At 39.5% G+C, this 25,344-nt stretch overlaps 2 protein-coding genes across 15 annotated transcripts; both read right to left on the reverse strand.

Moving 5' to 3' along the window:
* Nucleotides 1–222: 222 nt before the first annotated feature.
* LOC103141212 (serine beta-lactamase-like protein LACTB, mitochondrial) lies at nucleotides 223–5,507 on the reverse strand. Of its 4 annotated transcripts, none has more exons than XM_007556739.2 (7): nucleotides 5,068–5,507; nucleotides 4,907–4,973; nucleotides 3,225–3,415; nucleotides 3,009–3,126; nucleotides 2,548–2,754; nucleotides 2,298–2,463; nucleotides 223–1,685 (listed from the first exon to the last, which is right to left on the reverse strand). In XM_007556739.2, the coding sequence occupies exons 1-7, from the start codon at nucleotides 5,407–5,409 to the stop codon at nucleotides 1,160–1,162; spliced, it is 1,617 nt and encodes a 538-aa protein (XP_007556801.1). In that variant the 5' UTR covers nucleotides 5,410–5,507; the 3' UTR covers nucleotides 223–1,159. The 4 variants fall into 4 exon arrangements, with proteins under 4 accessions (XP_007556801.1, XP_016529188.1, XP_007556802.1 ...); XM_016673702.1 differs by having other exon boundaries at nucleotides 4,907–4,970; nucleotides 5,065–5,507; XM_007556740.2 differs by having other exon boundaries at nucleotides 5,080–5,506.
* Nucleotides 5,508–7,502: 1,995 nt separating this feature from the next.
* LOC103141214 (tropomyosin alpha-1 chain) lies at nucleotides 7,503–18,773 on the reverse strand. Of its 11 annotated transcripts, none has more exons than XM_007556744.2 (10): nucleotides 18,536–18,770; nucleotides 17,855–17,980; nucleotides 14,124–14,257; nucleotides 13,093–13,210; nucleotides 12,905–12,975; nucleotides 12,616–12,691; nucleotides 11,837–11,899; nucleotides 11,676–11,745; nucleotides 11,071–11,149; nucleotides 9,826–10,039 (listed from the first exon to the last, which is right to left on the reverse strand). In XM_007556744.2, exons 1-10 carry the CDS (start codon nucleotides 18,647–18,649, stop codon nucleotides 10,036–10,038), a joined length of 855 nt encoding a protein of 284 aa, XP_007556806.1. In that variant the 5' UTR covers nucleotides 18,650–18,770; the 3' UTR covers nucleotides 9,826–10,035. The 11 variants fall into 11 exon arrangements, with proteins under 11 accessions (XP_007556814.1, XP_007556810.1, XP_007556805.1 ...); XM_007556746.2 differs by lacking the exons at nucleotides 12,616–12,691; nucleotides 17,855–17,980 and adding exons at nucleotides 12,077–12,152; nucleotides 18,187–18,312; XM_007556741.2 differs by lacking the exon at nucleotides 12,616–12,691 and adding an exon at nucleotides 12,077–12,152 and having other exon boundaries at nucleotides 18,536–18,769.
* Between the last annotated feature and the right edge of the window lie 6,571 nt (nucleotides 18,774–25,344).

The following is a 25,344-nucleotide window of genomic DNA, read 5'->3' on the forward strand; positions in this document are numbered from 1 at the left end:
TACATAGAAGAAACGAACATAAGTTTGGGTCATTTCACAAAATCTGAAATGTTCATACATTTGTAAAGCCAAGTAAGGCAATGGCAGCTTAGGAATTCAATTCTGTTACTCATTTCTACTTCCTTATGCAGTTATTACAAACCTCCACTTCCTTGTGTAATCATTTACATAAAGGAAACACTTTTTACTATTAGTATGAAAAAAATAAAAAATAAAGCAAGAGCACAAAGGAACATTTTTTAATAATTATTTGCAGACAGAAGATGAAACAAGTTGTAAATTTTAAAAAATTTACTGTCAGTTCCTTGTAGATGGGGAATAAAACAACAAATGCATCATGAAATATCCTTGAAGTTGAAACTATGAGGATTATGCACATATGTATTAACATTCCAAGTACAGTTTAAAAGAAAACTTTGAACATATAATGCTAAACATGTGAGAAGTATAAAATAAACTACATGAAGAGACAATATCTAACAACTGTGATATCAAAACAGGAAAAAAAAATCCTCCACAGATCTGAAAGAGGACATGAAAGACGTGTTTGACTCTTGCGCAATTCCACCTACCGACGTCAACCTCTTGCGGAAACGCCCATCTGGAACTGCTTCATTGCTTTCAGTGGGTGTGAAACCTTTCTTAAGAAAGGAAGCAAGGGAGAAAAAGACTGAGGAATTCTAAATTGCACAAGAACTGGACTGAAAGCAAACTGGCTTCATTTTTCAGGATGACAATAATTTCAAAAATGCTGACAATGTAATCTGTATGCCTGAATTGAAAAAACAGAAAACAAACAAACAAGAAAAAAAAAAAAAAAAAGCCAATGTCAGTTAGGCTTCTTTCGACCCAGACATTAACATGACTTTAGCTCTCTGGGGTCAGCTTGTGAAAACAAAAACCCAGAAAAGAATGACAAAACCTACAGAAGCACTTTAGAATCTCACCGTAGTGTAGCCTGGAAAACTTTCACTGAAGTCTGCTTAAAGAAAACAGCCTTAAAAGCCATTAAAATTGTTTTGAGTTTTTGTTTTGTGAATTGTAAAACCCATTTTCCAATGAGATGAGGCATGGATCAACAGTTTTCAGGTGGATTTAAAAGCTGCATTATAAAAAAAATACAACACAAAAGAGGAGCCGAAATTTCATCGAGTCGCTCTCACACATTTCTGGCTTTCTCAAACTGATGAGCAATTTTTAGTGCGGTGCTGTTCAGTCCCACAGACTGCATGTTTGTGATAATGGTGACCACCACTCCTTGGGGGAGGTAGAGAGTCCGTCCCTGGCGTTGGTCCATCTCGTCACTGGGTAACACCAGAAGAACGCTGCTGGCCCCCACGGCTCCCCCTGTGTGGGACACGTAATGCCTGCGCTTCCTGCACTGACCATACTTCTGCAGCTTCTCCACCACCAGCCAGCCTTGGCCGTACAGACCATCGGTATCCCAGGAGGCCTCCGTCTTGTCGACTGGCGTCCACAGCTCTATGGCTGACTTGGGTTTCAGAAAACCAGGGAGCAACCCCTCCGTGTCCTTCAGGTGGGCCACCTGGTAGCCGTAGAGCAGAGCGTTGCCAAACAGCAGCAGGTCTCCCACTGTGGAGAGGAAGCCGCCTCCGGCCCATTTGTAGGAGACGTCTACGTACGGGCAGTTTACAACTCGCCCTCGCTTGTTGAGGTGATAAAATCTGTGGAGGAACCAATAAGCAAGAGAACTTTGGGTTTTAATGCATTAACTAAAAATAAATAAATTCTACTCAAATAACACATGGATTCATGTAATGGTTTACACTTTAACATACAACCCCAGGCTTTATCATATTTTATTAGTACACGACTGAAGTAGAAGGAAAATCCAATGCCATGTTTGGAGTTGTGCCATTCTGTAGTTTTATATTGGCAGTAATCTGTGAGATGCCGAAAGCTTGAGATATTGTTTAATTACATAATCTGAGAATATACTGAAATTGAGTTGCATGCATATAGGCTACATTAATGTTCATGGAGAATTATGTGATTTCTAAAGGTTGTTTGGATCCTATTTAGGATTATAAAGAATAAACGGGGCCGAATACCAACGCATGCCACATATTTGTAAACAATTTCAACCAAATAATTCTTATTTCACTCCCCAGTAATTCATTACTTTGTGTAAAATCCCAGTGAAATACACTGATGTATGTAGTTGTGACGTGACAAAATATTAAAAAAAAGGTTAAAGAGGTGTGGATACTTTTGCAAGGCGATGTAGAGGACAGAAACAAAATATATATACATATATATATAAAAACATAGATTGCCTGGAGCGATGATATATAATGGGGTCATTCTCATCTGGAACTGTATTGTGCATTCCCAGCTCCCGAAACATGTCCTTCATGATATCCAGGAAGCGCTGGTTCGCAGCCCGCTCCAAAACGGCACTCAGCAGTGTGAAAGCGTGAGTGGAGTAGAGGAAAGTGGTTCCTACAATCCAGCCAAAACGTCATTCGGGCTGATTAACACTGAAAATTTATCGTCAAAAATTGTTTTGTAAAAAAATTTGCTTACCGGGTTTGAAAATGAGCGGGTCGTCCTTAAAAAGGTCCAAGGACTTAGTAACGCTTTCATAATTGTCTTTTATGTAGTATTCTTCGTGTTCAAACTCCTTTTTCCGCTGAGCCTGAGTGGATTCTTTACCTTTAGATGTTTGATCTCCTCCGGGTTTGTCTCTGTTGTCAGGTAAGCGCTTCTCATCGTCTCTCTGTTTACTTGTGCCTGAATCAAAGCAGAAACATAAGAGGAGGCCAGGCTTTTGCAATATCTGCCCCCAAAATTGTGGAATAATCTGCCTTTCCCCATCCAGCAGGTCTCTTCTCACTGAGCTAAAGAATGTTCTTTCAACAGATTTATTTGGTTTAGCACATCCTGAGAGGTTGACTCCGTTTTAACTACCTTCTTTTGTCTATTTTAACTTGTCTGTAGATCTTTGGTTATTTTAAAGTGCTTTATAGATAAAAGTGGTGTGGTACCTGGATGCTTTAGAAGTCGCTTGGCTTTCTCTTTGTCCTCCTTAACTTTCTTTGCATCCTTCTCATAGTGCCTTATGCCACTTAGGTGTGACAGTATCATACGAGAAGTTATTGTAACCTGAAAAAATAAACAACAAAAAAAAGCTAAATTTGATTTACCATGGCTAGTTACAAGTATTAGAATAAGTCATTTTCCTATATCCATAAATAACTTACATCTTTTCCATCAAACTGTTTCTGAGGAAACTCTGGCACATATTTCTGGACGGGGGCATCAAGATCAAGTTTCCCTTCTTCGCACAGTCGCGCGGCAGCTGCAGTTGTGAGGGACTTACTGATGCTGGCGATCCGCATCACCGTATCGGGAGTGCATGGGACACGATTCTCCAAATCAGCATAGCCGATGCCTGGATCAGATCAGCAGCTTCAGTGATTGCAGGGTGTATAAAAATTGTTTCATAGATGTGCTTTGAATGTGCAACAAAGCCGTTTACAGGCAAGATTAATGGTTGTGCAAGACCTGCAGAGTCAGGTTTATTCAAAACCACCTTGATTTTGGTTTTGCTCCATCATTTTAATTTCCTTTCTGCATGCAAGCCAACTTCAACCTTTCTCCCAAATGATTGCATTACTGTGTTACTTTGCTGAAACAGATTCTAATACAATTTTTGCATTCCTCTTTGCTAATTCTTGTCAGACAATATACATATTCAAGTGCTCAGGGGCAATGTTATGCCTTATAGTTATTAGGAAATGGTGCAGTGAAATAGCTCTTTTTTGCAGCAGTGTGTTGAAACTAATGAAGTTACAGATAAGAAAGACTACTTCCCAATATTTAAATAACATAAAAAAGTGCAACTTGCACAATATATTGTGCAAGCATATACGTCTTGACTTCATAATTATTTTTTTTTCAGTGTTACTTTTTTTAATTTGCTGGAAATGGTAAAAAAAAATATATATATATATGCACATTTTTCTCTAGCAGATGTGTGGAACTACCCTGTAAATTTTCTGTAACAAGGTAAAGCAAAGTGCCTTGAACTTGCTCCTTTTGTATTTTGTTAATTATTTGGTGAGAACACGGCATTAAAACTTGACACTCTCTAGACGTAGGCGCAATTAGCACCTGACCCAGCAACCAAGATTTTAACAGTATCTAAAATTCAAATATGTGACATCAGGCCATCATTGATGAAGTTTTATTGAATTTCCCCACAGCAAACATTTATTGTTTTCTGACTTCAACTGGTGGCAAATTTTGCAAACTTTCTTTAAAAAAAAAAACTCCTCCTGCTGTCATGTTTAGATATTACCCATTTATTAACCTTTGTAATGATTCACAAAGCAAAAATAATAATAATAAAAAATACCCCCAAAGATATAGGTAACCACTGAGGAACAAAGTTTAAATTGGTGGAAAGATGAAAGTCATAACTTTCTTACATGAAGAGGCAGCCATCATTTGACTGCTTCCTATCACTGAAAACTAGAGAAAAATACCATTTAGATATAAACACCCACAACAACTTTAAAACTTCTACTAAAAGATGCCATTGTCCAGCTGGAAGGTGAACCTGCACCCATGTCGAACAGGTTTTCCTCCAAGGATTGCATCTCTGCGAAAGAAAACCTCCTCCACAGCATGATACTGCCACCACCAGGTCCCTGCTGACATATTACACTAATCCCCAAAGAAATACACTAAAGTTTATACTCGCAACATGACAAAACGTGGAAATGTTTGCAGTGGATTTGATAACAGCCTTCCTATTGTCACCATAGAAACTTTGTCTCCAGTATGCAAAATAAAACTGCAACATTGTTGCCAGGTATTTTTGTTCCGATACATTTTTACTCCGAGTTGTAGCTTCATGCTGGACTGTTTTATCACCCACCTTCAGACCACACTTGAACACCGTCCACTGCAACCCCAACTATCAGTCCAGGAGCTCCGACCTCAGCCTAATAATAGGAGAGATAATTAGTAATAATAATAATAAAGATACCAATAAAGATAAGGTGTCTGTCTCTAACCAAGTTAGTTTCAGAGGCCTACCTCTTTGCCTACCTTTATCCGCTCCAGGAGGTCTCTGCTCACTTCTATGGCTTCTGTGTACGGATGAGTCTTTTGTGCTATTTCAACTTTATCATCACATGAGCTGTTTGCAGAGTCAGACCTGTCTTTCAGACCTACTGCTAAAACAATGCCCGCACCAACACCATACAGCCACGTTCTGGACTTTAATCGGCGTTTGAAATTGAAAATGCCCCCGACAAAAAAACGCGTCTGCGTCCGAATAAAAACACATTTCGCCTGCGGCGTTAGTAAGAGAGACCGGGGCGCTGGCAGCGGGGAGCACTTGGCACAAAAGCGACGATATAAAAACATTCGAAACATTATGGAGAAAACGCTCCGCTTTAAATGTTTGCAACGGCTCGCATTTGTCTGTTAACTTACGGGGAGTATTCCTTAACAGTCAGCCGGTGGAGCACATGGGAAGAAGGGGTGACAGCGCGGTGTGGGAGGAGTTTTCCTCTTTAAATGGAGTGCAAAGTGTTGAGAACTACTCTTTAAATGTTTTCACATTTTGTTGCTCACAAAAAGCATCACTTAAAAGCATGAAGAAATTACATGCTATGTAACATAATAACATAAAAGAAAACATTCTTTTTTAAAATGATCACATTTACGAAAAGATTAAGTTCAAACATAATGGAAATGTGCAAAGTAAGCAGCCAGAGTGAGTGTACGACACTGACCTTTTAACATGTTAGATAACTTTGAGTGAATTGTGACTTAATCGAGGGGACAATGTACACTCAGAGCGTGCAATGAGTCACTCGATGACCTTGACCCTGTAGCAAACATTGATGTTTTCAGTCGAGATAGCAAAGAGTCAAATGATTGGGTTTTCATTCAGTTCCCAGAACTGATGAGCATAAAACAGAAAATATCAGCTGTCATTTATTTTTGGTCCTGTAGGCGGTGTCTGGTGACATATAGGTCAACAATTTCATGCTGACCACTCATCATAGCATAAATTTTAAATTCTACAATTTGAAAAAAAGGAGGCTGAGCAGTTGCTTAAGGACTAGTGTTATGTTTTGGTGTCGGTAAAGATTGGGAGAAACGTGGCTGAGACACTTGATTATAAAGGTTTTTTGGAAATTAAAAACAGATTGCACATATTTCTAAACAGCTGTTTTTGCCTTGGTTTTTTATGTGGTACTGCGTGTAGATCTTTGATAGAATACATACTGAAACGGTTGCAGAAGTATGACAGGTGGAATTTTGAAATGGTGAAGGGGTGTTAGTGGCACTATAAACTACTGGGTATCACATGCTCACAAACGCAGAGCCGACTCCATGAAGTTATAAATTACTTAGAATAATATTTTATTTTTGACACGTAAGTAACTCTGTTATCTTTATATCGGACTGTGATCGGTTTGTGAAGGCCCGTTTGAAATTGTGTACAAAACCACGCCCACCCGGCTCAACATTTTTTTTCGCCGGATGATAAATGGTGCAGATCCACTTACATACTTCCTGTTTGAGCAAACAAGGCCAACATAATCAAATCCCAGCTCAGGCAAAAGTCGAGCGTAAGGTTTTGCAGAAGAACACCGGAGATCTCTCGAAATGAAAGTTAAAGCCATGAGTTTTATTTTTTTTCAAACGTGAAAATTGTTTGAACATTCAGAATATTCTGCTCCGCTCACTTAGAATTGAAGGTTAATTCATTTGTAATGGTTATCTACTTTCAAAAACACAGAAAAAAAAAAATCCGTAGTTATACTAGTAATGTTATGTCTATAGTCATTTACAGCTTTAGGCATTTTCCAATGAAAAAGTAGTAATTTTTATCCATATTTGTTTTTTCATTTAATTATTTACGTTTTCAAAAGTCTACCGAGTTTGCAAACTCTTTTTATAACTGCTGACCAGTTTTTTTTTTGTACGTTTCCACTGGTATTTTATTTTTGAAATGGGAAGACTTCTTACCATCAGCCTCATCTTTTGATTCTCCCACATATTCTCCATTTAAACCAGGACTATAGTTTGGTCACTCCAAAATATGCTTCCAGTCTAAATTATTGGTTGAAACCTACTTCTGTAAAATTTAGGATTACAGTATTTGGCCAAAGATTGTTTTTCAACTCACAATTAGCCCCGTTATGTTATTGTGTGATGGATAAGACGACGCAGCATGCACCGCATTGTTGGAAAACTTTCAAAACGTGGTTTTATTTATTATCAATTTATACATTTCAAATATGTTGCACACTCAAAACATCTAATTTTAAAATAAAACTAAAACGATGCACAGCCAAATGACTGAAATTGTGACAAGAATTTAAACCATGGATTTTAAAGAACATTAAATTTCCAAATACTGTAATGCACAATGGAATCAACAACACAGTAGCACCAGTATACATACAGACAGGCAAAGCCTGTGTACAGTTATACTTGGGTGAAAAAAAAACAAAACATTTTGTATATGGAAAATATCAAGTTTGACTAAGTGCAAAACATTTGTACTTCATCCTTTGGTCTGTGCTTAAGCTTGGAAATCCAGATTATCTTTATTGCAGATGTAGAAAACAGTCCATCACAAATTTTGCATGCCACATCACCAGATGAAATGTCAGAAAGCTAAAAAAACAAAACAAAAAAGACAAAAAAAAAAAAAAACTACATACTTCATTGACTGAAAAAGGCAGAGGTAAAAATCATTTTTATTTTACTGATAAAAAAGGGTCTGGCTATGCTTTAACTCTCCTTAGCTAGGCTCCTGGGTTGAGTTCCGCTGAAGGCAGGACTGTGCGTTCAAAATAGCAACTGGCTATTTTCTTCACCAGCTTTGGAGAGGAATAAGACGACGGGGTTCTGATAAGCAAGGTGCAAATACAAAAAGCCAAACCGCTACACATGTGAGTGTGGGTGTGTGGAGAGGATTGGGGGGGGGGGCAGGTGAACGATGTGCATTCACAAGTTATTCAGTTCAATTAGAGTCTGGTCCAGCATCTGGTGCATATCCAGATTTTCTTCTTTAGCTTGTGACAGTTTCTCTGTTAGAACATAAAAAAAAAATAAGACATTTTCAACTCACAAACAAGGACAAGTGACTCAGTGAGTTAGCTTTCATTAATAATCAAGCTGGAAACTCATCTAGATCAGTTGATTATTGATTGACTTGCACAACGCCACAGAACTGACCAAACAAGAGAGGCACAATTATGATATGCAAGCTACCATGCAAACGTACTACATGTACTAGCTGCTACAAGTACATAAACAAAGTTAAAATGTTTTTGTAATTGCGTTACAATCTAGAACTCGAGTCACAAACTCCAGTCCTCAAAGTCTGGAGTTTATAAGTTCTGCAGTTTTTAGATGCCCCTTTGCTTTAGCACACCTATATAAAAATAACTATACAATTAAAAAGGGCTGTTAAACTTGGCTGCATGCTAAAGAGTCAGTTCAGCCATTTATTTCAGTTGTGTTGGACAGGGGTACATCTAAAAATTGCAGGATAATCAAGGACCCGAGTTTGAGACTCCTGGTCTAGAAGGTTATATTTTCAAATAAACACAAAGTCAAATGATGACTCGGACAGAATGAATAAAAACCACAAAAACAAACAAATAGGAAAATTAGTTCAAAAAGAGTTTTAGAGTACAAGCGCCCAGTAATAAATTGAAACAGCTTTGTGAAAATCTTTTGTTAGTTTTGAAACTATTGGTCTACACTGGACTGCAGACGGTAAGAAAGGAATGCATCACATACCCCTTATGATGGTGCTACAAGATATAAACTAGAAAATGTACTTGGAATTTAACAAAATGATTGAGAAAAACATTTAACAAACATCTTATTCTTTCATAGTCTATTTACCAGGTTACTAGGCGGTTTTTGTTAGTGAGATACTGCCGTTTAATTTTGCAGATTTAACACCCACAAGTGAGAATATGTCCCATGTAAATATCATTGAGAATGTAAAGGATAAGGTGTAATTCATATTCTCTTGATTATGTCTTCAATTTTGTTTTTCATTAAGAATGATTACAAGTATCTAAAGAAATGTATCTATAAAAAATTATATCAAATACCATTTCTCACCTCTTCAAGATTTTACATTGCAGAAGCTAAACTTAGCCACTTTTCACACAAAGCAGAAATGTTGGATCCCAAGTATTGGATCAAGGTACCAATCAAGGTTCTTTAATTGATGTACACCCAACTCCTGAAATGCTGTAGCGTTAACTGCCTGAAACTACGAACTGAATGAAACAGACCCAGAATCTGTCATCGAGTATTTATTCAAATTCAAAGACAGTCTTATGTAACGCACAAAGCGCATTTGTTGAGTTAATAGCAACTTCCTTCAATTTTGCCATCACCGGATGAAGCTCCACAACTCTTACATGTTCTCCATTTGGCCAAACTACACTTTTCTACAATCTTCCTGACAATGACTCGGCAGTGAATTTCTCCATCTCTCAGATACTTCTATCAGTCACCTTCTATACTTCACTGAACGCATGCATCAATTGCTACTTGGCTCGGTTTTCAGTCAACCACCTGAAGTTGCCTTCTCTTTAATGCCAACAGCACCATTTTTGATGTTTTATACTTTTGCTTCACAGAACAATAGTTGAAGAAAAGAATGGACATTAATTAAAATCTATTAAATTAAATTTTTGGAAAATGGGAGGTAAAAGGTTTCATGAGATGAGACAAAATGACGGCATGATGGATTTGCTAGTGCCAGACTAGGCAGACAAAAAAAGGGACAGAGTAAAGAGATACAGCTTACATAGAAGGAAGGATGTTTATTTTTAACAACGCAGGAAGATTCTAGGGTTCTGTACAAGTGGTGGGGTGCAACGGAGTTGACAATATGATGAGGAAAGAAAAGCAAAGACAGGGAGGAAAAGGAAAATGGAGAGCAGTCTGGAGAGAGCAGACAGGTTCTGCTCGGGCAGAAGGAGGCATCTTTGATGAGATGTAAACAATTTATCTGTGTGGAAGAAGAGAAGCACAGTGAACCCAAGGAGGTTGGCGTTTGGACCTACAGCAATAAACCACAACCTGAGGAGTCACACTGACACACTACAGCAAAAGACAGAATGCATAATTAAATGCATTGTTTGTACAGCAAAACAAGAATGGTGCTTTTCATTTATCAGAATGAGCTAGTGACTTTTTTTTTTGAAGTGGAGTTATGCAGAGTATTTACAAGCAGCAAGTATCTTACATATAGCAGGCCAGAGTCACACTAATCTTAACTTGGCTATCAATTTAATCATTGTTTCATCTGAAGTCGAACACTCCAGGTTTAAGGTTTGGAAGGTAAGAAACTACTTGTACGTACTCCTCACAAACTCACTTCAAAACCAATACAAACAATCCCATTGACTTAGCAAAACTGAGGGCTCAGCCACAGTGATGCTATACACCGACAACTAACCTTGAGCTGGTACAGTGACAGAACGAAGGGCAAAAATCATGAACATGCATGAGGCCTTTCTTCTGGACAGAAGTAGACCATATTAGTGAAAAAGTAAACAAAGCAGAACCATCAACCAGAGCCGTTAAAATGCCTTCGCTGTCTAGTTTCGGTAAGCAGCCTGGAAACTCGGATATTAACTCAACATCTTAAGAATTAGGCATTTTGGAACAAAAATGCATGAGAACAGAAAAAAGTACAACGATAATTCATGTAAAAGATTAAATGCATTTTTCTGGTTTTTGCATTTTTCTGTCCATGCATAGAGTTACTTCAGTCCTGTTTACAGTAAACTGAAAGAGTGTGATTTATAAAGGCAGACCATTTTGAGTCAGAAATGTTGCAAACTGACTCGAATCACATGCAGACAAAGTTGGGAAATATCTGTTTTAGCACTTGAACTTAAAAATAAAGATGAGCTAAATCAGATAGAACAACTCCAGTGGGTGAACATAATATGGAGACAAAGTTGAACAGGCAGTCGGGCGAAGAGGTGAGGAGCGCGACAGTAAAACAAGCAGGTGTCGAAAGGCATAAATTACATGGAAGTCATGTCGTTGAGGGCATGGTCCAGCTCCTCGCTGATGGCTTTGTACTTCAGTTTCTGGGAGTACAACTCATCTATTGGGTGGGGCAGAGGAGTGAAGGGAGTGTGCAGTGGAGGCAGAGCAAAGGAGGTGGAGGGAGGAAACGAAAAGGAGGCAAAAGGTGGAGGATCCAAGCCATAGAACGTATAGAGAAGAAGACAGGAGGAGAAAATGGAAACAATCAAAACAGAAGTCCCTTCGCACTTCAATTGGATTGAGCATGGAAAGTACTCCTGGGTTTAATGGATGTTTTTCCCTTAGGTATATACATTAAATTCTGCAAACCCGCTGTGCAAAGACATATTTCTACTACATGGAAGGAAAAACTCACTGGTGATACCTTCACACAACCTCCCTTTGAAAACATCCAAATATTATTTTTAAACTATGAGGTAACATCTAACCCTGCTTTCAGATTTAACACAAAAGGATGTGTTACCACATTAGATGACGCTGCCTGAAATAAAGACTTAATGTCGTCAAGAGGACAGCAGAAGAAAAAGGAGATGGATCCACATTTAAATAACAGGAGGCAAATATATTGCGACGAAAAAGCTCACCTTCCAAGTCATCAATGGTCTTCTCAAGCTTGGCTACTGATCTCTCAGCGAACTCAGCACGAGTCTCAGCCTGTAATGTAGAGACGCATCAAGTCCAACACTTGAACTGTGATTCAACACCTCTGGCTTGGTCATCTCAGTTCAAATTAAAGAAACTTTACCTCCTTCAGCTTGTCGGTGAGGACCTTGATCTCCTCCTCATACTTGTCTTCCTTCTGTGAGTACTGATGAGCGAAAACGGAAACAACAGCATCAAATATAGGAGCTCAAATCTGCTGTCCACATTCATAGAAAAACGCATTAGCTGAAACTTAAAGACTTGACTCCTCTGTCTCCCCAGTTCGCAGTCTTGAAGCAGAAAAGGTGCAACAGCATGCAGAGGCCCAGAAAGTCACGCTTACCTTCTCTGCCTGGGCCTCCAGTGACTTCAGGTTGTTGGTCACAGTTTTCAACTCTTCCTCAAGTTCAGCGCATTTGCTGGTGTTTTAAACAAGATACAAAGCCAAGGATGCAAAGAAGGATAAGGGAGGGGATTTTAAAATAAAAACAAAAAGAAAAGGGTGGGAACAAGGATGGACAGAAGCACAGGTAGACACAGAATGGGTCCATGGGAAATGAGAAAAATGGAGAGAGGAACCGAATAAGAAACACAGGAAATCCCCCCCAAAAACATAAAAATGCCTCAACAGAGCAGTAATGTGAGAACAGCATAGTGAATTTAGTAGTGTTATTGTCAAATCAATGCTTTGCATTCAAGTGTCATGCAATTTGTTTTGACGTTATTCTTGCTCAGCTCTCTGCTATGTTAGGCATTAAAAAAAAAAAAGTCTAAAACATCCAGGAAAAAAGGCGTGAAAGGAACAAGCACAGTGGGCAAAGCAAATGCAGCAGGGCAGACGGTGAGACAAGCCACTCAGTAATCGCATTCGGTTGGTTGTACCTGTGTAACTGTGGAATTTAGCGATTTCAGGCTTTGCTCCAATACCCTTAGCTCGTCCTCCACTTTCTGAGCGCGCCTGTTAGTGGGCGTGGCGCACGTGCACAAGCCACAACCATTAATAAGGAGATGGGCATGCAAATGACAGTAAGAACACAGTGCACACTGTCTAAATAAAAACAAGTCCTGCAGTGTGGGTATTAATACAGAAAGCTTTTTAAAAACGTGAACATTCCGGCATCCATGCATGTGTAAGTGCAGATTCAGAGCGCACGGGAGTGAAAGCGCTCACCTTTCTGACAGCTCAGCGCGCTCCTCTGTACGTTCCAGGTCACCCTCAATGATGACCAGTTTACGTGCAACCTGGGGGTGCAGCACAACAAAGTGTTACGCCGCAAAACAGCAGCTTAAAAACAGCCATAGAAGGTAAGGATTGTTGCAAGCGAGTATCCAAATTTTTTTTTTTTTTTAAGAACTCGCCTCCTCATATTTGCGATCTGCCTCCTCAGCAATGTGTTTGGCCTCTTTCAGCTGGATCTCCTGGATCTCCATCTTCTCCTCATCCTTCATGGCCCTGTTCTCAATGACCTTCATGCCTCTGTGTAATGATGCAAACAGATCGGGAATTAGGGGTTGACAGTTTATACCCGTGTAAACCCAGGCAGCATGAGCTGGTTTGGTTCTCAGCAAATATATTCAGACCCACTGAACTTTGTCACATACATGTGGTCGTATTCAAACCACAAGGCTGAAAAATAAATGTCTGAAAAGTGTGGCATGCTTTTGTCTTCAGCCACTTTAACACTCTCAGATAAAATCTGGTGCAACCAATTACTTTTAAAAGCTTACTCATTATCTGTGATAGGGATTTATTCCAAGTATAAATACAGCTCAGTTATTTGTACCTTGCTAGAGAACATTACTGAACAGCAGCAGAAAGGCCAGGGATGAAGTTGGGAAAAAGTTTAAAACCAAGTTTAAACACTAGTCCGTTAAAAATGTCGTGAAATACCGATACACCTACCCACAATTCTATCCTTTGCAGAAGAATGTCAAGGCCACTGTCGAATGAAACCCAAAATTCCCGTTTACATTTTAGAAAAAGTCATGTAGGGAACATAAACATGTGAATGGAGTTGTCCGGTCAGATGAGACCAAACAAACTTTTTGACCATGTGTAATGCTGCCATGTGAAGCTGCACATGGCTCTGAAAATGATCCGTTTCGTTCCAATTCACAATAATTCAAGAAATCTAGTTGGCGTTTTGACATTAAATAACAACAAAGCATATTGATTTTTGTAGCTGTAATGTATAGAACACGATAAAGCTCAAGGGGTTTGAATAGTCTCACAAGGAACTGTAAATGTTTTACTTTCGATCCCTGTAGATAGCTGATGAGGTGGCGGTTAGTGCTCCATATAAACAGAATGAAAACAAGGCAATCCCCAGAACTTATTGGGATTGATGAAACAATCCGAGTCTGCTCCAAGGGGAAAAAACAGGACCCACCTCTCGCTCTCATCTGCAGCCTTCTCAGCCTCCTCCAGCTTCTGCAGGGCTGTGGCCAGACGCTCCTGAGCACGATCCAACTCCTCCTCAACCAGCTGGATACGTCTGTTCAGGGAAGCGACATCTCCCTCAGCCTAGGGACAGAACGGAAGAGCAGCAGATGAGGACACTGCAGAGAGCTTCACCTCGTAACCCGGACTCAGACATTACACATCAGCCCAAAGGAAGTATGTGGTAGATTTGTGAACTTATCTTGATGTGAGAGAAACAAAAATGATCAGAAGTGTTCCTTTGTGCTGCCTGGTGGGAGGCTACTATATTGACTTGTTATACTAATGATGCCCCAAACTGGCGAAGGGTTGAACACTGCACTTCGTTAGATGCCCCACTGAGAGCATTAACAGTTCTCAAGTCGATAAGCCTGACATTGCTCCGGATCTTTAGTATTTACCAACTATGTAGAGATGATAAGCAAGCTGGAAATTTTGGAAGAGAAGGAATTTGAGGTTTGCACTTTTCCAGGGCAATGCAAATAAAATTTTTCTCCCAATACTGACAAATAAAATAGAACAAATGCAGTTTTGAAGCCACTACATGAATTAAGTACCTCATCTCCATTCATAAGTCAAAGAATATCCCCAACTTTTAACAGTCACATATTTAAAATTGGGAAGAAATGTGACATTTTTTTAGTGCAATTAATGACTAGGAACATATACATGTTTGCACTTGTTGACTTGCCAATCAAATAATAAAAAAAGTCAGATTCCGACAGATGCACAAATCGATATCTGGCTGATCAATTTGTGTGTCTGTCTAAATTTAATTTAAAAAGGAGAAGGCCGTTTTGTTTTCATCAGGACTTGCTGCTAACTTCTGCATTCTGCTGTGTGCTCAGCAGGTATGAGGCTATTCTTGAAATGCATTACGCATCCACCAGACCACAAAAGTCCTTTTTTTTACCCCCCAGGCCATTTCCCCTGCAGCTCGAGTCAAAACGAGCAGTGCAGGTACTCAAGTTTAGAAACTGCAACAAGCGAGAAACTCCCTTCAGTACACCTGAGTAGGCTACGCTCTGACGGCTGAGAGGGGGACTGAGAAACATTCAGTCCCCCTCATTTCTATCGCCGCTATGCTCTGTGGCAGTGCAACCTCCTGCCCTTATATGGGCAAGTCAAAGAGCACAAGCTGACAGAGCAGGATGGCACATTAAATGTTACCACAGTTTAAGCAGCTACTTCCTGGTGTTTGGGAGATTATTCAAATCTTTGGGCTTTTGGTCCCATTTTTAGAAAGCAGGTTGCCTGGAACAGGGAAGTGCTTGAAAGTGGAGCAAAGTCAGGAGGTGAGGCAACGCAATGATACAACGTACCGCACTGCTCAACGGTCGCTACACCATCAGCGGCCTAAAGCTGTCAATTACGCGCACTCGGGATTTCAAACCCTCATCTGTGACTTAAAGTGACACAGCCCGGAGTAGAGCAAAGCTCAGCTTATAGCACTGCGGGGCATCCAGATAAATCCAGCCATCTCACAACCAGAACACTTCCCCTCTCCCCCCTACTTTTTTGAAACGATTCATAGACGCGCAGGAAATGTTACTTGAGCCATGCCTCTTTTTTTGCGCTTGATGCGCAGGTACGCGCGGTCAACATGCTTACTTGTTCTTTGGCTTTCCTCTGTGCAAGCAGATCCTTCTGTAACCTCTCGGCTCTGTCTTCAGCACCGTCAACCTGCTCTTGCAGCGATTTAATCCTCCGTTTGACCGCGTCCAGCGATTTAGCTCCAGCCATTATTGTTATTTTTTATTTGACAACGAACAACTGTTTTAAATATTCGAGACTGCCCTCGCAGCTGCAGTTACTTTCTGACAAATTGTCAAGAGACGGAATGACGTATTTGCAGCGCGCAGTCAGAGAGACGCGCTCTGCAAAGCTTTTTTTTTTTTTTTTTTTTGTCCAGGAAGTTAACGCTGATTTCAACACACCGTCTTTCAAAAAAGAGATAAAACGACTGTTCTGGAGTGTTGTGCAAACTTTTGCACGGAACAAATGTCAAAAGAAGTGGTAAAAATGTGACAGCTTTGAACAGAAAACAAGATAGCTAAGCGATTTTAGTCCGAAGTGTTTGAATGCAATTTAATTGATTCAAGCAGCATGACACTAACGGAACTACAGCGCCCTCTGCGGACCTAACGAGAGCAGTGCCTGAACTATTCTGAGGCTACAAACCGCTTCAGTGAGTTTTTTCCTGAAGCCCAGGATGCTGTAATTACAGGGTAAAAGTATAAAGCTTTAAAAATATGACAGACAAAACCTACAGCTACAAAAACAGACCACGATTCTGAATTCATTTAATAACTCACCCCATATAACCCCTTCCCCCACCCCCCCGAAAATAAATGTAATCACCAATTTGATTTGTATTTTAGTTAAAACTCCAAAAGAAATCCTTGTATGAAGTACAATTAAATAGTTAAACTAAGATAACAATGTTTTTTAAAAGTTTTTTTAAATGTATTTATCTAAATGTGATTTCAGGTATCCAACCTGAGATAAACGAATGGAATTAGAGCGCCATCTGGGGGTTCACTGTGAGCAGTACAGTCCTTGTAATAAAATGCATTTGGGGTTCAGACGGTTTCAGCGTTTTTCCTGAGCCCAAACTGTACTAATTACAGAGTGAGGATTTTTTTTTTTTCAACATTTTAAATATCTCTAAAATATCTTAAATAAGTGACATAACTCTACGAACAAATATAGTGTTGGGTAAAAATTCAGTCACAAATAGTACGCCACGCGTCACCTTGAAATAAAATTCACCATCAAATAATCCAAGAGGGTAAAACTCAAAACACTCTGACAGACTTTGTCTTAATTCCCCGTGTGGAATCCAATTAAAGGATTATTCCAACGTGTTTTCCCCCTCGGTGGCTCAATGCAACCTAATTTACTTTTAGAAGCATAAACTTCTCTTGTCTGCCGCACTAGGATCTGGCCGACACCCAGTTTTTGTCATTAACGGGCACCATTGTTGGAGGACATGTTCCTTCTATCACAAAGTCTATACATCAAAGCTGACATACAAGAAATATATGGGAGGAAAAACGATCAAAAATGTGTTTAATTGTTATTTTTGAAATCTACACGCTGTTTTGTACTTATTTGAGTGGGAAGTGCGGTTTTTTTTGTCTGTGGTAAGCAGAAGCGCGCAGCCCGCTGATCTGAGCTCTATCTTGACCATATAAAGCAGTGGGCTATATTTATCTAGGCGCTGCCTCTGCGAGCTTGGGAATTCTACACATTAGGCTACAGGCTTCACTCACTCTGGAAAAAAAACACAAAAAAAAACAAAACAAAAAAACAACATAAGCTGGGAAGATTTAGCTTATTTCCTAACAGGACTGGCGGAGTTCAACATGGAAATCCTCACATAAATACATAAATATATATATATTATATATATTTATAACCACATATTTGACTTTCTTTGGGCTGACTTGAAAGTGATTTGTGGAGAAACATTTAGCGACAGTTCAACAGTTACTACAAAATCAAAAAAAATGATAGATAAATGATCAATTTCCAACTCTAGCAGTGGTGCCAAACGCACCACCAAACTCTTATCTGTGCTGTTGAACTGTCGCCCTCAGTCCCAGATGAGAACAGTGAAGATGTGAAGCGGCGTGGTGGGAGAAGGGTGCCTCTGCGAACACGCGTCCATGTACTTACATCGGTGGCTTTCTTCTCAGCCAGCTCAAGCTTCTCCTGGGCATCTTTAAGAGCCTCAGAGTACTTGTCCAGCTCATCCTCAGTTCCCTTCAACTTCTTCTGCAGAGCCACCAAGTCGTCCTCAAGCTGATTTTATGTTATTGTTATATATATATATTTTTTTCATGTGCAGGAGAGGTTCAGAGGTGATCGGCGGAGAAAGGGAGTGGCGTGAGTGCGCAGGGGCGCAAGAGCGCACACGGAGAGACAGGAGAGGACAGGACAGGACAGAGAGAAGACAGGGAGAGAAGAAGAAGAAGTTAGGTAAGCTCATGCACTTCAGGTTCAGGTACCTTGGTAGCGGTCTCCTCAGCAGTCAACAGTTTTTCCTCAGCAGTTTGGAACTCCTCAAAAACTTTATCTCTCTCGTCCTCTGTAACACGCAATTTCTTTTCCAATTCTCTCATTTCTTCCTCTAACTACACATGCATGCAAAGAAATTATAAAGTTAAGCAAAAATATAATAATATACACATTTTTTCTTTTTCTTTTCTTTTTTTCTTTTTTTTGCTTTTACACTTAACTAGCAACAGCTCCAAATCCATTACAAATAATGATCCATAGCTTTTTTTTTAGTGCTGCTCCTGGTCTTTTCGTGCTTTTCCATCAAACATAAAAAAAAGTGAAGAAAACTCATCCGACCTGTTTGCTTCTGTCCTCCGCTGCTTTCTTGTCTGACTCGGCCTGCTCAGCTCTGTCCAAGGCATTCTCCTTGTCGAGCTTGAGCATCTGCATCTTCTTCTTGATGGCATCCATGGCTGCTTATTTGCTGTGCTTCAACACCGACCAAAACGTCCAAAAGGGAGAGCAGGAGATGGGGCTGGGGGAGTCTGTGCCTGACGGAAGGCTGGGGCTGGACTGCGGGCTCTGCCTGACTTCGTGCTGTCAAATATGTTCTTCCAAGGAGGGGGTGACTGGATTCCTGAGGACATCCAATACTCTCCGGGAGGAGGCGTGTGCGAGAGGGGAGCTGGGAGGTTTTTTTAAGGAGCTGCTCAGCGATTCGTACTTCCCAAACATTTGACTTTTGATACGTCTTTATATGGGAACTCCAAGCAAGCAGGCTACAGGAAATTTACTCTGAAATGCTACTGTTATTGACTGTGTTTAGGGCGAACATGTTAAAAACCAATTATTCCCCCCCCCTCCCCCCCGCTTAGAGCAGCTTTTTCTGTTTGTCTTTCTTAACCACTCTTTACAAAAGGGGGGTAAATTTGTCATTGTAAAGTCGTTTTTCTAGTGAATTCCAGGGATTTCAGTGATCCCAGACTGGGACTCTGGATCCCAAACTGCACTTAAAACAGCCTGACCTGGGTTTCCTTTGCTTTCCGTCTCCGTTTGAGCAAGAGCGTCCCCAGAAAAATTTGAAAGGGGTGGCCAAATTGTGGCGACTAATAATCCTGAGGGTGGTACATTAAAAAAGTTAAAACCATCAACATTTTCTATGATGTTATACAGGTACATCTAAAAAAAAAAAAAGTAATGTATAAGGTATTTTCTTTAGTACATTAAAAAAATGAAACCCATATAAAATAAAGATTCATTACACAAAAAGAGGTGTATTTCTTATTTCTGTCCATCTTAGTGACTGCGACTTTAGACTTAATGAAAGTCCAAATTCATGTTTCTCAGAAAAGTGGAATATTACAGAAAGCCAATAAAAAGATTCTTAATACAAAATATTAATATACACAGTCATGGGTAAGACTGTTAGCTTGACAGCTGCTCCGCCACAATATCTGACTCTTTCCACAAAGAGTGTAAGCCTGGCTATACATAGAGGGTTTTACCACAGGAAAGTTGAGTGGAAGGAAAAAGTGTGGTCAAAAAAAAAAAAATATGAGAGAATTGTGAAATGATGCCCAGTCAAGAGTTTGGGAGAGATTTACAAGAAACAGAATGTTGCCGGAGACAAGACCCACCAGACACAGATGTATCCAGGACAACGAGCTACAACTGTTGCATTTCCTGTCTTGATCCATTGTCAGATCAGAGACTTCAAAAGTGCCTGATGTGGGCCAAAGAGAAAATATTCTGAACTGCTTCACTGAAATCCAAATTTTTTAGATACAAGTTGCTGAGCTCTAGAGTGAAGATTCCACTGTCGTCTGCCGGTGTTGGTCCACTGTGTTTTTCTGAAGGTCATTGTAGCCATCTACTTTTAGAGCACTTTATGCACCACTCTGCTGACAAGCTTTATGGAGATGTTTTTATCTTCAAGTAGGATTTAGCACTTGTCCACACTGCCAAAAGTACCAATAACCGCTTTAATGACCATGGCATCGCAGTGGCTTATTAAACAGAAAAGCTGTCTGTCATAAAACCTCACTGATATAGTTGAATTGAATTACTGAAATAAATAAACTTTCCAGTGAGGGCCACCGACACATAAATAACTCAGCTTAAAATGCTGGACGTAAGCCTAAAATGCATTCATTTGATAAACAAACACATTTATAAATAAGTCAATTAATCTGTTTGCGCCTCATTGAGTCTCATTTGTCCTGTATTGATTTCATGTGAGATACAATATTATTCACGTGTTTGGCTGGGTTATAGGGGCGGCCAATGCCACCACGGCCCTGCCTCGGCGGCACCACTGCATCTGAACACATCCGTGTGGTGTTGGCAAGGGAGTGACAAACAGCATGGAGGAGAAGACATGCTTTCTGTAAGTCTATTGACACCTAGATGCATTGTTTGAAGTCACTGGGGCTCAACACAACCAAGTGTTTACCTGAAATTGTATCAGATATCAGTGAGGACAAGAGGGAGCTTAAACCTCAATTACAGCAGCTTAGTCTCTAATCTGTCTGTCATCTGGGAAATGTTAACTGGTATTCATGCTGCCAAATGAGAGTATTTGATTATGCACACACACACACACACAATGAAAATGATTAAATATGCATCAATAGATTTTCAAATGCATTGATTGCAGATCCCACCTGCTTTGCTTTCATAAAATATATTTAAAAAAAAAAATCAACTCTGAGGACTAAGGATACCCCAACTGTCTTGTAGCCGCCACAAGGATCCTCAAGAGTATTTTTAGGACTGCCTTCTCTTTCGTGCACCTGCCTTGGTCTGTAATCAAGACTTTAGACATAGTGCCAAGCGGTCTGGATCTAACAGCATTAGTTAGCGCTCCTAAAATATTCTTTGTCCTGTTCAGACTAAGCTCAGTTTTATAGATTATTTTGGCATTCCTAGTCAAGCCAGTAAAGTATTAAATGAGCCGTCCCGTCTTCAGACTTTAACCAAGAGAAAGAAAATGTCATCATTTGAGACGAGGGGCGGAGACTGAATGTAGGATGTCATCATATTGGTTTGGTTTTCTCTCCTGCTAATTTTAGTGTTGCTCTTTTGGATATGATTGGAAGACTTTGTGGCCAAAGAAAAATTTCTGAGTCCATGTTTATGACATTTGCTTTTCATTAGCCTCTGTTGGCAATATATGTTTTAAAAATCTTTTTTATTTTGTAGCTCAAATAACTCGATGCAAATAAATATTAGGTAACCAGAACTTCATGGAGCCATTACTTTCATGTCTAAATGGTCATGGTGTTGGTATACAAAGCTATGCAAAGAATTTTGTCCTCTTACATGATTCTTCTGTTTTCGCTATATTTTGTCACATATTTGAGGACATCATACAAATAATTTAAACATTTGTTTGATGTCCTCAAATAAATTTTTATTGGACCACAATAAGTTGAGTAAAATGTGAAAATGTAATTACTTCATTTTCACATTTGTTTCCACCATTCCACCTTTGACGGGCACAACTGCTGCTGTCAAGTTTTTCACAACTAGCAAAGAGCTGTGGAGGAATTTGGGTCCACTCATCTTTGGAGAATTTCTTTAAGAGCCACACTGCAGGATTTTCAAGCATGAATGCCCTGTTTACAGTCAAGCAATGGATCGCAATAAAATTTAAGTCTAGATTTTTACTAGCTCACATCAGAATCTTCGTTCTGCTCTTTTTTTTTTTCCTGAAATGTCTCTGAATAAAAACCCCACCAAATATAAGAAAATGCACAAAAGTTATATTTTTGACTGATCATTACACAGAATATTTTTTTTTTCTGGAAGTCTAGAGAAATATCAGAATTTTTAATCGAGAATCGAGGGGTTTGTGTTCTCTTTGGTCAGCAGTGGATTGCAACTTTCTGACTGATGCTGTTATTGCATAACTTTTCTTATTTTCGAATCAAGAACACTATGGATGGCAGTGCACTGGATGCAATTGATTTCACGTCTGAAATCAATTGCGTTTTTGTGCCAAGTAAGTGCAATCAGAATTTGAAAATGTTTATTTTCTCACATTGCGTCTCATCTTGAAAATGTTTGATAGCACTGTACAATCAAAACACTCTTTTAATCTTTATCATACAAATCAGATGTGGCCTTATATAATGCACAAACATACCTTTTGGATTCACGACAGCTAGATGTTCATACTTTAGGGTAAAACACCCAGCAGCATACTTTCGGTATTAGTTAAACAAATAAAAGGCAGCCTGTTGGAACTTAATTATCTTAAAAATCTCTTTCATTTAAAATTGTTGGATGGATTTCCTGTGGCACTTTGAGAAAGGAAATGAGCCATGCTGTGTGTTCCTGCGGTACATTAGCACAGTGAATAAAGCACAGGGTCTGTTATAGTTTGGAACAACATCCAAAGACTGCTGAAAATGTACTGAAAAAGTTCCGCGACGCATTCCATAGGAAAATCTGATGAAAATCAACAAAGCTTAAGTAAATAGCTCATAAATTTGTATTCTTTCATTTTATTTTATCCTGCACATCATGAGAACAGCATAAACTCCTTCAATATTTAAGGCTCAAGGCCTTTAGGAAAGCCACAGGCCAGCCAAAAGACATTTATTTTTCCCTGCTGCTGAAGTGAAAAAAAAAAAGAAGCTCTTGACATATAATTTTGTGGGGGGAAAAAAATGTGCTTCACAAGCACTTTGAGGCATTCCACTAGATCAGACAATGAATTTAAGCTACAGTTTGGTTCATTTTAAACTGGAATTAAAACAATGGGCCACTACAAATTAACACCAGCAGCATTGTTTTGGTTGAAACCCTCCCCCCCCTGAACACTTCTCATGTTTCCGAGAGCCATTAATCTCTGGAATAATGTTCCCCTTTAAATGGAAAATTCAGCTCAGCTGAGGAGATATCCCACTTCATTTCTCTCAGTTTCATTTTTGATCACCTTCCAGCCTAATCTGAGGTTTTCCAGTCAGATCTAAGGTTTCTCTAACATGCTGGAATTTTGTTTACCTCTCAGGATCGTGGTGGAGCGTTCTGAAGTGGGTCAGCAGCAGAGTGGGACAGGTGCAGCAACAGGTAAAGGCATGCACATTAACGGCGTTATCCTTCCCAAAACTTTCTCAATCATGCATAACTTTCCTGCAAACATGCTTATAAAAAGCATGTTTGCATGCTTTTTATAAGCATGCAAACATGCATGCTTATAAAAAAGGGGTTGTTAAAAAAAATGATGGCATCCAAGAATCACTTGGGCACAACTCTGAGGTCACAAAATATTTATAGTCGTACTCTGAGTCAGAGTAGATGTGAAAAGCCAAACCCTAACCCTAATCCTAACCCGAAGGGGTTGTGGAAATCTTTTTTTTTTTAAACCCAGAGTTAAATCTTAAATTGTAATAATGAGACAGTGGCAGTAGTAAAACACATTATTTTCCCAGACAATAAACAGCACCCTTTCAAAATGCCTCATTAATTTGATCCTGTGTCACTATAGTCTGCAGTGTTTTTTGTGTAGCCTGCAAAATGTATTTAAACTTTCTCACATTTTTCTATGTAACAATGACAAATGTTAGCGTACCTTATTAAAATTTTATGTGATAGACCAACACAAGGCAGCACATAGGGATGCATCATTTCATCACCCCTGAATAAATCCTTTGCAAGTCCACCTATCTCAGGGAGACCATCTCCAGCCTTTAAGAGTTTATCTGAGTTTATCTGGAAACTGAAATTCCTGCCCAGCTTTAAAAAAAACAAACAACCAAACAAAAAAAAACAAACAAAAAAAAAAAAACAATTAAGACTGTCACATTAGATGGAGAACATCTGTAGAACTCAATTTTCAAGCCTTGCCACAGATTCTTAGTTAGATTTATGTCTGAATTTGGATTGAGGCATTCTAACACATATGCTTCGATATAAGAACCATTCCATTGCACCTCTTCCTGTATGTTTAGGTCTGTCAACCTGCCACAAGGTAAACCAACACTGCCTTCTGCTTTCTCCAGTGTGTTTTTTAACTCCACCCACCTTCCTCCTGGCTTTTGACAGCACTGCTGTGTTGTTCTGCCACAGAAAATCCCGATAAAAGTTTGTGATTGTAAAAGAAAATAGGTATGAATACTTCTTCAAAGTGTTGTTATTGTCAACACAATATAGTCAACCTCTGAGAAGCGTGGTGCAAATAAGAGGAAAAGATAAGCAAAACTGTACTCGCATGAGTAGATCTGGAGAAAAGATATTAACATTGTACTCATGAAGACTTTCTGTAAACCTTAATATCTAAATAGGAATCAGTGGGACATTTTGTTTACTCTTCAGTGTTCCCATACATTAATGTCTATTTTACATGCAATGCTAACTGCACACTGCATGGACATTTTAGGGGCAGCTGTCTCCTCATGCTAGGGGAAGAGCCACTGGGTGAAGCTCTGGGAAGAGCAGGCGGGCTTCTTGTCGAGTGGATTCTGCCGACATCGTCCTAGTTTATATTTAGAGAAAACCTCTTGGCTCTTTAGGACGGTACCCGTGCAATTAGATAGGTCCATGCAGGGCAATGGTCGAAAACCAAAAGGGGGGCCTCGGGATTGGTGCAACCTAAGCTGTAATCCGACCCAAACCCACGACCTACTGACGGTGGGCTTATTCACAGTAATGTTCCAGCACTATATATACAGGTAGCAGTAAGGGTTGTCTACTTGGGGGTGCAAGAAGAAATGGAAATATAACAAGGGCATGGAGTCAGAAACAGTATTTTTGCTTGATGGATAGTTGCAATAAGGTTGTGGCACTTTGACTCCGACCATACTGGGCAATCCTAAATCTGTCACTAAGGGTATAAATCTCACAAAAGTGTTCCTTTCTCTGGTGCAATTCATTAAACTTCCCGTTTGGCTAATGGGAACTTTGTTCATCACATCAGACTGTTTCCTCTAGACTGAATCTTAACAATTTAACTCAAATTCCTTGGGCACAAAGGTCAATAATTGCAGCTGCAGGTACTCCAGAGATAAGAAGCTTTCTCCCAGGACCAAGAATATGCTGCAGAACAAAATAGCTGCTGTTGAATGAAAGGATCTGTCATCCTTCAGATTGTAGTAATTCTCAGAAATAGGACACAAAAAGAAATACTTTTGGGACAGTGCAAGAAACATTCTCTCATGGCA

The sequence above is a fragment of the Poecilia formosa genome, unplaced genomic scaffold (genome assembly GCF_000485575.1).
Source record: "Poecilia formosa unplaced genomic scaffold, Poecilia_formosa-5.1.2 Scaffold81, whole genome shotgun sequence".
Classification (NCBI taxonomy): Eukaryota; Metazoa; Chordata; class Actinopteri; order Cyprinodontiformes; family Poeciliidae; genus Poecilia; species Poecilia formosa.

Coding starts and splice junctions, on each gene's coding strand:
- LOC103141214 (XM_007556748.2), bottom strand. CDS start 18,649: ATGGATGCCATCAAGAAGAAGATGCAGATGCTCAAGCTCGACAAGGAG. Junction 18,313..18,535: donor CGGAGGACAGAAGCAAACAG/GTCGGATGAGTT, acceptor ATGCATGTGTAG/TTAGAGGAAGAAATGAGAGA. Junction 12,153..12,904: donor CGCGCTGAGCTGTCAGAAAG/GTGAGCGCTTTC, acceptor TTAAAACACCAG/CAAATGCGCTGAACTTGAGG.
- LOC103141212 (XM_007556739.2), bottom strand. CDS start 5,409: ATGTTTCGAATGTTTTTATATCGTCGCTTTTGTGCCAAGTGCTCCCCG. Junction 3,416..4,906: donor TGTTCAAGTGTGGTCTGAAG/GTGGGTGATAAA, acceptor GATCTGATCCAG/GCATCGGCTATGCTGATTTG. Junction 1,686..2,297: donor ATTATATATCATCGCTCCAG/GCAATCTATGTT, acceptor GTTCCTCCACAG/ATTTTATCACCTCAACAAGC.